This window comes from Hemitrygon akajei, chromosome 27, assembly GCF_048418815.1.
Source record: "Hemitrygon akajei chromosome 27, sHemAka1.3, whole genome shotgun sequence".
Classification (NCBI taxonomy): Eukaryota; Metazoa; Chordata; class Chondrichthyes; order Myliobatiformes; family Dasyatidae; genus Hemitrygon; species Hemitrygon akajei.
In genome coordinates, this window is record NC_133150.1 from 42,563,284 (window position 1) to 42,578,729 (window position 15,446).

The 15,446-nt window shown below is 40.2% G+C and overlaps 1 protein-coding gene across 3 annotated transcripts in view; it reads right to left on the reverse strand.

Annotated features, from left to right (window-relative positions):
- Window positions 1–15,446, reverse strand: part of LOC140717300 (AMP deaminase 2-like) — a 142,456-nt gene that overhangs the window by 112,385 nt on the left and 14,625 nt on the right. For 2 of the 3 annotated variants that reach the window (XM_073030749.1, XM_073030748.1), the window contains exon 1: window positions 4,040–4,194. The exons of the other annotated variant lie outside the window; for it this stretch is intronic. In XM_073030749.1, coding sequence (XP_072886850.1) covers window positions 4,040–4,124 — 85 coding nt within the window. In that variant the 5' untranslated portion in view covers window positions 4,125–4,194. Of the gene's footprint in view, window positions 1–4,039; window positions 4,195–15,446 lie in introns of those variants that run through there. 3 annotated transcript variants of the gene reach the window in all.

Genomic DNA, 15,446 nt, shown 5'->3' on the forward strand with positions numbered 1-15,446 from the left:
GTTGGTTTTAGATGTAGATGTTTTTGAGGCATTGATCGTGGGGATAGTCAGAGGCTTGTTCCTAGGGCTGAAATGGCTAGCATGAGAAGGGGCACAGTTTTAAGGTACTTGGAAGCAGGTACAGAGATGTCAGGGTTAAGTTTTCTCTTTATGCAGAGAGTGGTGAGAGTGTGGAATGGGCTGCTGGTGACGGTGGTGGAGGCGGATACCAAAGGGTCTTTTAAGAGACTCCTGGATACATGTTCGGCACAGATTTGTAGGCCGAAGAGCCTGTATTGTGCTGTAGATTTTCTATATTTCATGTCTATGTTTCTTCTATGTACAACATAGATGAAAGAAATAGGAAGTATGGTGACAAAATGCAGGAAGTCTGCAGAAATATGAAGTGATGCATTTTGTTCCTGGCTAATGAAGAGCTTTCCTGCTAATTTACAGCAGTTGAATGTTCATCCAAATGAAGGACTGGCAATAATGAACAAACTGAACAATGACCACTCATATTTTTACTAAGTTAAAGTGCTTTAGTAGATTTTTTTAAATGACCGTTAACTTTGTCATGTACAGCCACGAGTTACAATAAATGAGGAAATGTGTAACTGGCATTTATCTGACAATGCAACCTTTTTAAACAAATGTTATCTGCAACTTTCATTGTTGCCAATGCAAAACAATCTGGAATTTCTCTATTAGACCATTTATGTGGGGGTGGGTGGGAAAGGAGAAGGAGAGGAACATGTTAAATTTTACAGCAACAATGAACACTTGTTAGACCCTATACCAAGTCAAACTTAAAGATTAAAGATTAACTTTATTTCTCACATATACAGTACATACAGTAAAATCCAGTGTTTGAATCAATGACACAGTGCAAGTATATGCTGGAAGCAGCCCACAAGTGTGCAAACATAGCTTGTTCACAACTTACTAATCCTCAACCATGTGTCTTTAGAATGTGGGAGGAAGCTCAAGCACCCGGAGGAAACCCACACAGTCACAGGGAGAACATACAAACTCCTTACAGACAGCTGTGGGAATTGAACCCCAATCTTACAGCCAGTGCTGTAAAACATTGCGCTACCATGTTGCTCCTGTATTAGGGGCCTATATTAGGACCTGAAGTTTTTAAACCAAATTCTGACTTTCAAAATCAATAAATCTGCCAATATCTGGCAATGTTGAACTTGATTTACTGAAACGTCCGCTTTCTAAATGTGGATGTCATGCACAATTACTGAACAATCACACTTGTTTAGATTAGGGGTTCCCAACCTGGGATTCAGAGACCCCTTGTTAATGGTATTGGCCCAAGGCCTAAAAAAGGTTTGGAACTCCTGGTTTAGAGGAAAATAATTGGTAAAAGTATGGGTAGGAAATGAATACTTTAAATGGATAATTCCAACAAATTATTTCAACATAATTTGTTCAAATTTATTAAAGGCCTAAATTTAGCACTATTGTCTAGTCTTTAAAATAAACAGTTTGTTAAATAAAAGCAGCATTAATTTTAAAATGAAGCCCCATAAACAAGGACGCAGAAATCTGCAAATGCTCTATTTGACTGAACAAATAGATTTTTTTGTGAAACCTGAAGCCACTACATTTTTCAATACAATGAAATCTGTTTGTAGTAGCCCAGTAGATTCCAATATGTACCAGCAAAGGTAACAGATTTTTAAGGTCTTTCACAAAATGCTAAGGTCCTCTCCATTTAGCAGTCTTTGTAATATGCCAGTATCAGGCTGGTTTAGCTACTGAACCCGGCAGAACCATTTCTACTGACAAGATAAGGGACAGGACTGGTGCCTTAAAACCAGTCGGTTCGGACAAATGGAGCTTGTCAGCCGTGGTTGGAAGCTCATCTAGGAGAAGAAAAGCTTTTATCTCAAATCTCCGCTGCCTTGCGGCTATACTCACTCATGGGGAAGGCTTCGGAAGAAAACGCAGAGGGAAAAATCTAGAGCTGAAGTCCCTACAGCAGTCCTACATTGTGTTCAACACAGGCAACTCCTGCGACACTGCTGGTGCCAAATTGTCTCTGCCGCTCCTTTGGGATCATCAGATGCCTGGAGAGGGGGAGCTTACTACATGGGTAACGGCTTGCTCTCCATGTCATAGTGCACATCGACAGCTAGGATGCAACATCCATGTCCAACCCTGACCAACAGAGGCCTCGTCATCAGACTGAGAACCGTTTCTGTTAATTTCAAAAGGAATCATTTTCGAAGCTGAAATTGTACTCCAAAAAGATTCCCTTGTTGTAAGTATACTGAATGCTATTGGACATGGACAAGGTTAAACGTTCAGTCAAACTTAGGACAAATATTTGCTAAGGTAATGCTAGAGCAAATTTTCTAATAGGTGTCAAGCAGGATATTCTCCTGGAACCCCTGTAGCTGATCACTGCTGTTGAAGAGATGTACATTTAGGGGGAAATGGTGCACTCCTCTGAAGGGTAAATAACAACCCACTGATATTTATCTTATTTCATGCTTTTGAATGATGAAAATTTTCAACAAGCTGCTTCCACTAAAGAGTTAAAAATAGAGCACTGTCAAAATCTTAGCATTCTTGTCACTTAGTATTCTACTTTTTTTATGTTAAAGTAAAAAGTTAACACTGATTATCTGACCAGATTGACACAAGGTCAATGAGCGGAACTTTGTAATTTTCCAAACATATCCAAATTATGCAATACAATAATCCTCGTGGTTAATAATACTAAGCTTGGTCTAGATCACTAAATGATAAGTTACTTTTAAATAATTCCATTTCAAGTGCTTACAACCCTGTAACCTTCCAACATCTCTGTGCTCCTCCAGTTTTGGCCTCAAGTTAGGGATCTAATTCCCTAACTCAACCTCTCATGAAGGGCATTACTGTCCTGACTCTGTCATCTGTGATTTGTCAAAATGCTTGCTTCATCAGCCCTGCCTAAAAGCAAAGTTGCTGTCTAAGTACATATGATCTATCAAATGGGAATACACCAGAACATGAGGAGGGTAAATCACCTCAAATGACCGGGTCCATTCTGATGCAAGGTCAAAACAATACCAGTAATTCTGTTTTATTCTCTGTGCCTGATCTGTAGTATTCTGACAGTTCATTACTTTTTATTTTAGATTTTAATACAAATTGCCAATCTTTAAAGTTTCAAATCTGGCACATCAATATTCCTCATTAAAATAATTCATTTTGCCTTTTGTGAATATGCTCTTACTTTGAGCTTTACTACAAGCAGCAGATTTGAAGGCATTTTGTATATAGTTATTTATAATAGATCTGTTATATAAAATAGGTATTGGGGGGAATTCATAATGAGGCACTTCTATGATATTCACAAATGCTTTCAAATCTGAGTCATAAACTGCTTTATAGAATTGACACTGTTTAAACTCATCCAGTCTCCAAAATTAAAAGTCATTATGGCACTAATGGGAATACAACTGAACAATAAATCAAGCATTTGGTTAAAAGCACAAACATACAACTAGTACTGGGCATAAATAATGAACAGTTAGAAACCAAAGTGCATTAGAAAACGAGGAAAGAAAACACCTATCATCATTTTGATTATGGATCAAACGTATCATATCTTTAATTATGATTTGGACAAGCTTTAAACCTTCAACATCAGTAAATCTGATTTAGATGTGTAATTGTGGACTAATGTCTTACATCTCTGATTTCAGGCTCAAAATTAATTTAATTCCTGAGGACAACTGCCTGATATATATTTTTTGAAGCACAGATGCCACTTAACATTAAGTGTGGACTAATTCCGCCTCCCCTGTCCACACTTATAATACAGAGAACAGGTATCACCGTGATCTGACAGGAAGCAGTTATCCTAAAAGCAAGCCGGGGGAGGGGGAGAGGAGCTACTTTTAAAAGGAAAAGGCGCAGAGCTAAATATCAACTTAGGCAATCGATTAGTGTTGAGCAAAATGACAGGCGCTGCAGCAGTTTGCTTTTTGCTTTTCCGGCTTGGAGAAAGGGTTATGTGAGTGCTGAAAGTTGACCCTTAGCTGAAGGGACTCACCTACGGGCTCGGTGCTCTGCAGACTGCTCCTGCCGTGGAGTCTGGGCCGAAGTTTCTTGGCCCTGCTGGGGACTGAGTCTGACATCTTATCGCCAGCTGAGGATCTCTCCGACTGCGAGTGGTTGCTGCTGCAGCTGCAGGATGAGGGGGAGGAGGAGGAGGAGGATGCTCCTCTTTGACGCGAGTCGCCCCCGCCAGCGTGGAGAGCAGCAGCAGCTCGGCTCCACGACCGCGCAGGCGCCCCAACCGCTTGGCCGGGCCGGCGGTGCGGGACAGCCGCAGGCCCGGCGTCTCCGGGACAGGCCGCCCTTAGCAACGGGCTCAGCGCCGGCCGGAGCCACCGTCTCATCGGGCTACAGGTACTGTACACTGGTGACCGCGATAGCGGTGAGAAGGAGACTGGGAGTGAACCCTCACTCACTCCGCAGAAGAGCGAGGCGTAGAAGCTGGTGACGAACCCTCGCCCCTGAGGGACAGGGAGAGAGTCTGGGGATTGGGACTGGGTACCCAGAGATGGAGGAGGAGTATTATAGGGACAGAGAGACGGGGAGAAGAGGTAGGGTCTGGGAAGTACGGTAGGAGGCTGAGAGTCAAACACTCACCCAAAAAGGGACCGAGTAAAGTAAGATGACGAGCCCTCCCAAAAGCAGAGAAAGACTGGGGTGTATGCCCTTGTCCCCAAGGATGAAGAGAGGCTGAGAATGAACCCCTACACAAAGAATGAGAGGCTAGTGACAAGAACTTCACTCCCAGGGACAGAGACAGTGAATGAGCCCATCCCAAGGACAAGGTGAGGAGACTAGGAATGAGCCCTCCCCAGGAGGAGGAGAAAAATAGGCAGCAAAAGCTCACCCAAGGACCCTGAAGGAGGAAGAGATCGACAGCAAAGCCCTCATGTACAGGGAAACTGATGACAAGTCCTCACCCACAGGGACAGAGGGGGAGACTGGCGATGAGACCTCGCCAACAAGAACAGAGAAACCTCACCCACGGTTACAGATGGACAGGAGTCGAGACCTCATCCACAAAGACAAAGGGGGTAGACCAAAAAGGTTAACATAAAATAAACTGAGAAACTTGCAGATCCAAACTCCAGAGTAGACCAAGTTCTGCAGCTTCAAGTAGAGGGAGAGTAGAATTGTAGTTGCAGATCTGATTGTTCTCAAAGCTTTATCTACTGTAATTCCTTACCCACTTTAAAAATAAACTCTTACTGAGTAAACATCAGAGGCATTCCTAATACTGTGTTTTAGAAACCCTTTGTGCTTTGGCAAACATATCCCATGCTAGAAATAAACTTGGTAACATGATATAGACCAGTGAAAGCAAGATAAATGAAAAAGATGGCGGTAACTTTGCATACCCATAACAAAAAGATACAAATGTAAGATCCAATCATTTTCAAAAGACTTGCCATTGCCATTATTACGCAACACACACACAAAATGCTGGTGGAACACTGCAGGCCAGGCAGCATCTATAGGGAGAAGCACTGTCGATGTTTCGAGCTGAGACCCTTCGTCAGGACTAACTAAAAGGAAAGATAGTAAGAGATTTGAAAGTAGTGGGGGGAGGGGGAAATGTGAAATGATAGAAGACCGGAGGGGGTGGGATGAAGCTAAGAGCTGGTAAGGTGATTGGCGAAAGTGATACAGAGCTGGAGAAGGGAAAGGATCATGAGATGGAAGACCTCGAGAGAAAGAAAGGGGGAGGAGGGAGCACCAGAGGGAGATGGAGAACAGGCAGAGAGAGAGAAAAAAACAAACAACTAAATATGTCAGGGATGGGGTAAGAAGGGGAGGAGGGGCATTAACGAAAGTTAGAGAAGTCAATGTTCATGCCATCAGGTTTGAGGCTACCCAGCCAGTATATAAGGTGTTGTTCCTCCAACCTGAGTGTGGCTTCATCTCAATAGTAGAGGAGGCCATGGTCTATCATGGCCCGCAAGTGTCACCATGCTTCCAGTGCCAACAAAGCATGTCCATGGCTTACTAACCCTAACCCATATGTCCTTGGAATGTGGGAGGAAACTGGAGCACCCAGAGAAAAATCTGCACAGTTACAGGGAGAACTCCTTACAGACAGCAGCAGAAATTGAAATACTTTGTATTGCAATGATGACCACTTATCATTCTACAATTGTCGGTAACGTTAGTGAAGCAGCAGCTAGTTTTGGACCCAAGTTCCAGACCCAGAGACATGAGTTAAATGTCAAAGATGACATCTGTGGATTTTAAAAATTGAATGTAGAATTAAAAGAAATTGCTTTCTTCAACAACCATGAATCTGATGCACTGTTATAATGACTTTATTCGAGATACAGCATGGAAATGGCCTTTCCAGCCCACCAAGGTACGCCATCCAGTAATTTACCAATTCAACCCTAACCCAATCATGAGACAATTTACAATGACTAAATAACCTACTAATTGGCATGGCTTTGCACTACGGGAAGATATCTTGAGCAACATGCACAAAGGAACTCAGTAAGACAGGCAACATCTATGGAGAGGAATGAACAGTTGACATTTCAGGCTAAGACTCTTCAACAGCATTCTTATCTGATCTAGCCTATACGTAATCCAAAACCACCAATGTGGCTGAAATCTAACTGCCTCCTCAATTCAGGTATCAAAGAAGGCCAGTCAAAGGTTCCATGTGCATTTTATTATCAAAGTATATATAGTGTGTATAATCTTGAGATTCATCACCTTACAGGCCGCAACGAAACAAAGAACCCTAACGGAATCTATTGAAAACAAAAGAAGACAATTCCAAACACCCAGTGGGCAGAGAGAGAGAAAAAACATTGTACGAACAATAAAAGCAAACAAACAGTATTCAGAACTGAAGTTCACAATGCTAGGCATCACTGTAGCTGATCCAGAAGTCCACCAGTTGCAGGCCACAGCCTCAGTCCAGCTCAGAACGAGCAAACCCCACAGACTGTCTATCACCTCTGGCCCCAACCATTTCAATTTGGCCCAGCGCTTAAATCACCTAAACCTTTGGTCATTCTTCACCCACAGGTTCAGACTCTGCTGCTTCAATATGGCCAATACCCAATCTTTCCAATACAGCTCGGCTCTTAAATCGATCAAGCTTTGGATCTTTCCCGCCACGTAGAATTTGCCGACTTTCCAACTCTGTTTGGCTCTTAAATCAATCATTTCTTCTACAAGATATTTATCACCTAAAATATTGACCAGGTCACCAGGAATAACTCACTGCTATAGAAACTCCAGAAACTTTGCTTCCTTATGAGAAAAGATAGGGGTCCTAGTTAACAACTCATCTAAAACACCACAAAAACAAACTTGTGTCTCTTACTGGATCGTTTATGACAAGATGTGCCAATCAACTTTATAATGACTGCTGAGGGGTAGGAAAATTATAACCTGTAATTAGATTTCTAATCAATCAGCTAAAATAATGATTGAATGGTTAGCAATAACAATCATTATTAGATATTTATGAAAGAAAATAGTGCTGTCAACAGAATAATCAGTTTCTTTCATCATTAATGATGGATGGAAAGGCAGGATGATAGACTGAAATTTTTTTGGAAGGAAGTGCTCTAGATATGACAATCCAAACCATGATGATATAGTTATACACTGAAAAATATAACTTGTATCACACACATTCTTGTTGTTCTGCAACACAGAACAAAAACTTGCAAATGAGCAAGTTCACATTATAACCAACATCATTTTAATTGTTCACAGTGGTGACATTATCATTAAAATATAAATTCAGCAAGGCCTATTACTGTGTGGTTACATAAAATTGTTGAGTAACTGAGTCATGATGATTAATCAATTAAGACTTTAATTTTACATTCAATGTTTCATAGACAATAAGTTATAGTTTGAAATAAAGTTAGTTTTGTTGCTTTGAGGAAAAATACGATGGCTTTTTTGACTTACAGATTTGTAAATGCAATAGCTGACTTTGTTTTTGTAATGCTTTGTGTTGGGGAAAATTTATAATATAAAAGTATCATATTGTTCATTGATAATGAACAAAGTATGAAGTACAAAAACTGGGAACACTTTATCGTTCTTAAATATCTTCAGGTTAGCTTGATCACATTGCCTCTAAATAAGCTGTGTCCTCAAGACATCTCTCTTGGGTTTGAAGACCCGTGGTGGTCTTCCATTCTAATTCAATTCTAATATGATAATGCCATCAGTATTCATCTTTAAGATAAACCAGAAAATGCACAGATGCCATGTAACAGATTTTCTTCATCAGAAGTATCAGATGCTGGCAACTGTAGAGGATCTTTGTGCTCTTGTTTGTTACTCTAGTGTGTGCTTAAGGAGTTATACTAAAATGTCTCTGATCAAATCCAGGCTCCGTGCACTACACTAAGTGGAGTTAATTGCTGAAGAATTTTTAAATCTGCTATTCTGGTCTATACTCTTTCCTGAATTGGCAATGGTGGTTCACGGCTAAGTTAGTAAGTCAGAGGCTTGAACAGAAGCTCAGGAGACACAATTCAAAATCAACTATGGCAGCTGGAGGTAACGTTAAAGAAATAAAAACCAACAGATTATCATGTAACAAATCTTGTTTGCTCATGTCCTTTCGGGAAGGAAATATAATATCATTATCTAGTCTCTCCTTCATGTGACTAAACCCTCAGCAATATTTTAGACACTTCACTCCCATGAGATGCCTGATTTGGAATTCATCAGTCCCTTCAAGGATTAGGGATGCGCATTTAAGTTTGACCTTTTGGTCTTCTATCCTTCTGAGCGAACAAAATAAGCATCCATCTTATGTAATAAACTGCCTGTCACAACTGTACAAAAACAGTATAGGAAGAGTTACACCATATATCTGAAAGCCAAAATAGTGATCCATTTCACTGAATTCAGTCATTACAAGAATCTGAAACTACAAATCCTACTTCGTGCCCCATTAATGTTAAATATAGAGAACAAGGGAAAGAAAAATAAATTAGGTAGTTGACAATTAAAATACCTATTGCATACACAAATGAGGATATATTGACTTTGTCAGTTCCCCTTTTGATAATTACACCAATAATGTTGCTATGGCAATATATTGAGCCTACGTGAGCTTGCTATATAATCTTACTGCAACCCACTGTGCAAAGACTTGTCTTTTTTTTGATGATCCACTTACTTCAACTGAAGGCAAAATTGTTTCTTTAAATACATACTGTACATTTCTCCATCCACTTTTTTTTCCTGCTCTCTGCACAAACTGGTGAGAGGAATGTTACATCGAACCACATACTATTCCTGAGAAGTTTCTATTATGAATAAAATATTTAATATTTATGTATTCTTTTACAGAAAGCAGCATAAATTTGTCTGCAGAAGAAAAGCTCACTTCATCCTGGTGTTTTATTTCCCAGAGGAAGACAGGACTTAGGTAAAACCTCCAATGACATATAGCATAGATGGGTGAGATCATAAATGTTTTTTGAGGTAGTTCAATTTCTACAGAATGAGGGCATTGTTTTGCATAAATCCTTTAAAACCAAAACAGTTCCTGCCCTCTTACATTAAAATACAGTACATTATCATTTTATTTCCTATTCAACATCAACTTCCATTTACATGGGAAAAGACTGGAAGGTTTTCAAAGAAATCTAATCCAACAAAATCTGTAGGAGCCAAGTATCTATTTTCTGTCAGTCTCAATGCACACTTATTATGGATAATTTGTTACATGGGTTGGGGTGTGGTAGAAGAGAATGAGTAGAGTTACATTTTCACACTTTGTCTAAGTTCACTTTAGTCTGGTTAGAGCCAGGGAGGAGGCCGGGGATGAAATTTTTTTGTTGACCACTGAAGAATGTTAATTTCTCTATTATGTTAAGATTGCTAACATTACTGGTTATTTCATTAGTTTTTTTATCATTAAAAGATTGTTCGTCTTTGCTGATTTCTTAATAAAAGATCAAACATACTCTTTTGAACTTTGGAACCTCATTATTTTGGATAACGCATCATATAGTACCAGCCCCCATATTTAGTTTCTGAGCCATTTTGGTTTGTTGTCAGGTAACCGCTACAAGGGTCATGCAAGAAAATACCCAATATTTTGTTAAAGAGAAAGCTTTCATTCAGTAGATGAAAAGAGGAGAGGTTCTGGATGAAATTTCAGAGCTGAAGACTTCTGGCCATCCATAGGACAATTAAATTCCAGGATGTTCAAATGCTCTACAACTGGAGAAATACAGTGGGCATGAATGACTAAAGGGTAAAGGAGGGGAGGGTAGAGGATTTTAAAATTGAGGCATGATTAAGAATACATAGAGGTAATGGACAAACTGGAAGTAGGACAAGGGCAGCAGAATTCAAACTTCAAAGTAAATGTTATTATCAAAGTACATGTATGTCACGATATACAACCCTGAGATTAATTTTCCTGTGGGCATACTCAGCAAATCTATAGAATAGTAACTGTAACAGGATCAATGAAAGATCAACCAGAGTGCAGAATACAACAAACTGTGCAAATATAATTAAAAAGCAATAAATAACAAGAACATGGGATAATGAGATAAAGAGTCCTTAAAGTGAGATACTTGGTTGTGGGGACCAACCAACGTATAGTAATCCCCTTTTGTTCAAGAGCCTGATGGTTCAGTGGTAGTAACTGTTCTTGAACCTGGTGATGTGAGTCCTATGGCTCTTGTACCTTCTACCTGATGGCAGCAGTGATAAAAGTTTTTGATGTCCTTTAATTTGTCATGAGTAAAATAAGGGAACCTGGGCAAAAGTGTGCTGGAATAGTCAATAGAGGTAACAAAGGCAAAGGTATGGTTTCACTAGCTGAGGCAAGGGTGGAGTTGAGAAATGCCACAAAGATGAAATTAGTGAGCCCGAGTTGATTGGCATCTTCATTGCCATGGACTTATCGAGGCAAAGAGTGACTATGTGGGATATCTTATTTGTCTGGTTCAAAACTTGTCTCTGGTCAAACACAACACCAAGGTTACAAACAGATTCACTCAGACAGATGCCAGGGAGCCCATCAACACTCTGTATTCTCTGTACTTCATATAATCTTGAACAAATTTCCTGACTCAAAATATGTCATCAAGCTTTCAATTACTTGTTGACTTTACATCATTTGTTCAACCCCACCCACCATCCCCTGGTGAAAACTTCCACAAGGATTGGTTTTTAAACCCCTACAGAAGTCACACCTCCAAGAGGGCCACAACCTTGTCATGGTTTGGAGACTTTCATGCATCAGTGACCCAGGGAGCTGTGTTGGCTGTAGTCAGGGCTTTATGCTTTGGCTTTTGGTAGGGTCACTCATATCAGACATGGCTGAGGCCAGACTGAGGGTAGTCCACCGGTCCTCCAAGTTCGGGGGTTCATCTCAAGGCTAACAACCCTGAATGGGCAAAATAAATTGTTACAGAAACAGCAATAGAGAATCCTTCTATATCTGTGTGTAGCAGTATGGCCAAGGACAGACAGGGATGGAGGACCATCATTCAGCAACATAATGGCCAATAAGTACAGAAGTCACAGTTTGGAAAAAAAATCCTAACTTTTTATGAAACATGATACTTGTAAATACAATTCCACCTATACAAATAAATCTGCTAAATTTATCTAATATGACTGCAAAACCAGAGTAATGAGATTGGGGAAACACGAGGAAATCTGCAAATGCTAGAAATTCAAACAACACACACAAAATGCTGGGGAACACAGCAGGCCAGGCAGCATCTATAGGGAGAAGCACTGCCGATGTTTCGGGCTGAGACCCTTCGTCAAGACTAATGGAAGATGTTCCACCAGCATTTTGTGTGTGTTGTAATGAGATTGGGTCTTAATCTGCAATTGTCTTATAAAAAGTTATAAGTTATTGATTCCTTTATTTCCACATTGTTGACAGCAAGCAATGATTCCGAATTGTCCACTCTGTGTTAGTAATTTATAATATTAATTAAATAAAGTGGAATGCACTCGTGGAATTTTCTTCAGGGTTCGGAGGTTCGGCTCGGGGCTAATAACCCTGACTGATAAAACAAAATTGTCACCAAAACAGCAGTGTTCACATCTGGGTTCAAGAGTATTCCAGAGTCTCCACCTGGGACTTGCATGACTGACAGTAGTGAAACCAAGAGGAAGCTACTGACATAATGAAGGAAGCCCTGAACACCACCAGGGATCAAGGACCTTCACTGCTGCCTTAAATGCCAGCAGCGTAACGGGCAGTAAGTACTTCTGGGATTGGCTTTTGGATAATACCGTATTTTCTCAATTCACTTGTCATGTCAATTGAAACAATAAATTTACTAGCAACACACACAAAATGCTCGAGGAACTCAGCAGGTTAGGCAGCATCTAAGGGAATGAATAAGCAGTCAACATCTCAGGTCAAGGCTCTTCTTCAGGACTGGAAAGGAAGGGGAGGAGATAGCAGAATAAAAAGGTGGGGGGAGGGTAGGGATGATAGCTAGAAGATGATAGGTGAAGCCAGGTGGGTGGGCAAGGTAAAGGGCTGGAGAGGAAGAAATCTGATAGGAGAGGAGAGTGGACCATGAGAGAAAGGGAAGAAGGAGGGGCACCAGGGGCGGGTGATAGGCAGTTGAGAAGAAGTAAGAGGCCAAAGTCAGGAATAGAAGAAGAAGGAAGGTGGATGGGAAAAATTACTAGAAATCGATGTTCATGCCATCAGGTTGGAAGCTACCCAGATGGAATACGAGGTGCTGCTCCTCCACACTGAGAGTGGCCTCATCAGGCCCATCTAGCCTGTGCCAAACTATTAATCTACCTAGTCCATTGTTCTGCAATGGGACCAGATCCCTCCATACTCCCTCATGTTCCACTTAGACATTTCACCTTTCACCCTTAACCCATGACCTCCAGTTCTAGTTTCACCCAACCTCAGTGGAAAAAGCCTGCTTGCATTTACCTTGTCTATATCCCTCATAATTTTGTAACAGAGACGAGGAGGAATTACGTTAGCCACAGCGTGGTGAATCTTTAGAATTCATTCCCACAGACAGCTGTGGAGGCCAAGTCATTGGGTATATTTAAAGTGGAGGTTGATCGGTTCTTGATTAATAAGGGTATCAAAGATTATGGGGAGAAGGGATAACAATAGGGTTCAGAGGGATAATAAATCAATCATGATGGAATTGAGGAGCAGACTCAATGGGCCAAATGCCACAATTCTGCTCCTTTGTCTTATGGTCTTATCAGTAAGGACAGTACTTACATTCCAGCCACTTCCAATGCAGAGTTTTGCTATTGAATCAATGTACAATTGCACCAAGGTTAAAAATGCTGCCCTAAAGCTTGTGCAGTTCCAATGTATTTGTAAAGTGATGCCTATGGCACTTCACTATGATTCAGATCATTCACCACATCCACAGAATATAGACAAATTGATCAAATAGTTGCTTCAATCAGCCGCATTAAAAACAAAAGGGGCTCAGGGTTATTTTGCTCTTTCACAGCCTCCGGACATTGAAATAAACTAAATTTAAAACCCAATGAGTACTTTCAATCTTGTGCTAAAGGAAATGTGAATGCTGATTTGAATGCAAACAACAACATGATAGGCAGACAATACTTTTTATTATGTTATTAATTGATTTAAACTTTGGAGAGAACTCATTGCAGATCTGCAAATGGTGGCACTGAAACCTGAGGGGGTGAATAAGGCGTTACTTTAACATCAACTGAAACACAGCACCTCCAGTTTAGTACTTAATACTGCTCTGGTTGATTGCCAAAAAATAGAACAAGCTCAAAAAGACATTATAGCCTTTTTTTTTGTTTGTTTTGTTTCTTTGATATTCAGCACATTACTAAAGCTCTATTCCAAAGAAAATCTTTGGAGGTTTTTAAATTCATTCATTAAGTGTATGAGTGTTCTTTAAACAGTATCCATTCCATTTCAGTCACAGGCAGTGGTCTCAGAAAAGCCACCTTTCATTTAGAAAGCATGTAGTCAGACCCATAACCCATGAGTTTTCAAATTTGAATTTCTTAATCAATATCTGAAGGCTCATGACTAGTGGTGTTCCACAAGGATCTGTTCTGGGACTTGAGCTGTTTGTTGTAAATGACTTAGGCAAGGCAGTAGAAGGGTGGGTTAATAATTTTGCAGATGATATTAAGATTAGAGGTGTAGATAATGCAGAAAATTGTTGTATATTACAATAGGATATTAATAGGATACACAGCTGAGCTAAGAAATAGCAGATGGAGGTCAAACCAGAAAAGTATGAAGTGATACCTTTTGGAAAGTTGAATTTGAGGGTGGGGTACAAGGTTAGTGGCAGGATTTTTAGCAATGTGGATGAACAGGGTGATTTTGGGGTCCACCTCCATAGATTCCTCAAAGTTGCTGCAAAAGTATGTCTTATAGATTCATCCCATCATATGGAAAACCGTGGAGACAAAGAACAAATATTGATATAAGGAACAGTTCATCTTCAAGTTGTTTACTTACAACTTCTGTACTGTAATTGAACAAGTTCAAAAGCAATTTCTGAAAAGAACACGGGTTGCAAGATACATGATCCACTTACGTTGAACAGTTACTGCTGTGGTTATATATCATATACAGTATGTTTATACAACTTTAGCAGTTTTCACTTCCCTTCTGTAATTACCAGTTAATGTTATGGTAAAAAAAAATCCCACACACAGGGTTATGTCTTATCGTATGTCAGCAAAATGGTCTTTATTCATACGTGATCCTCAATTGTAAGAAAGAGCTAGTGAGAACAAAATACTTGAAGGCACTCATGTTTAGAGTCACTGATGTACATTATGATCACCTAAACAAATATCAGAAATAAGAAACATAACTGGAGACAAGAGACTGCAGATGCTGGGGGCTTAAACCCGAGATGTTGACAATTCCTTCACCCCTTCCACCACCCGACCCCCAAATGCTGCTCCACCCACTGAATTCCTCCAGCAGATTGTTTGTTGCCTAAGAAACACATCTGGTTGCCCCATGGCATTCCAACAACAGGCATTTAGATGCAACAAGTTAGAAATCAAGTGATTGGGTACAGAAAGCTGTCAGAAAGGGGTATGTTTCATTGTAAGATGGTTGGAGATCAGAGAAAGCTCGGCGCAGCTGTACAAGACTCTGGCAAGATTCCATCTGGAGTTCTGTATATAGTTTCAGCCTCTGAGGAAGGAGACAATGCAGTCAAGGTTAACTGACTCATTTCTGGTCATGCCTGTATTTACTGGAATTCAGAAGAATGACAAAAGATCTCACAGTAAATTATAAAATTCTAACAGGTATAGACAGATTAAAATAGGACTTTAAAGATTCAAAGTACATTTATTACCAAAATATGAATGCAGTATACAACCCTGAGATTCAATTTCCCATGGACAGCCGTGAAACAAAAACATCATGGAACCCG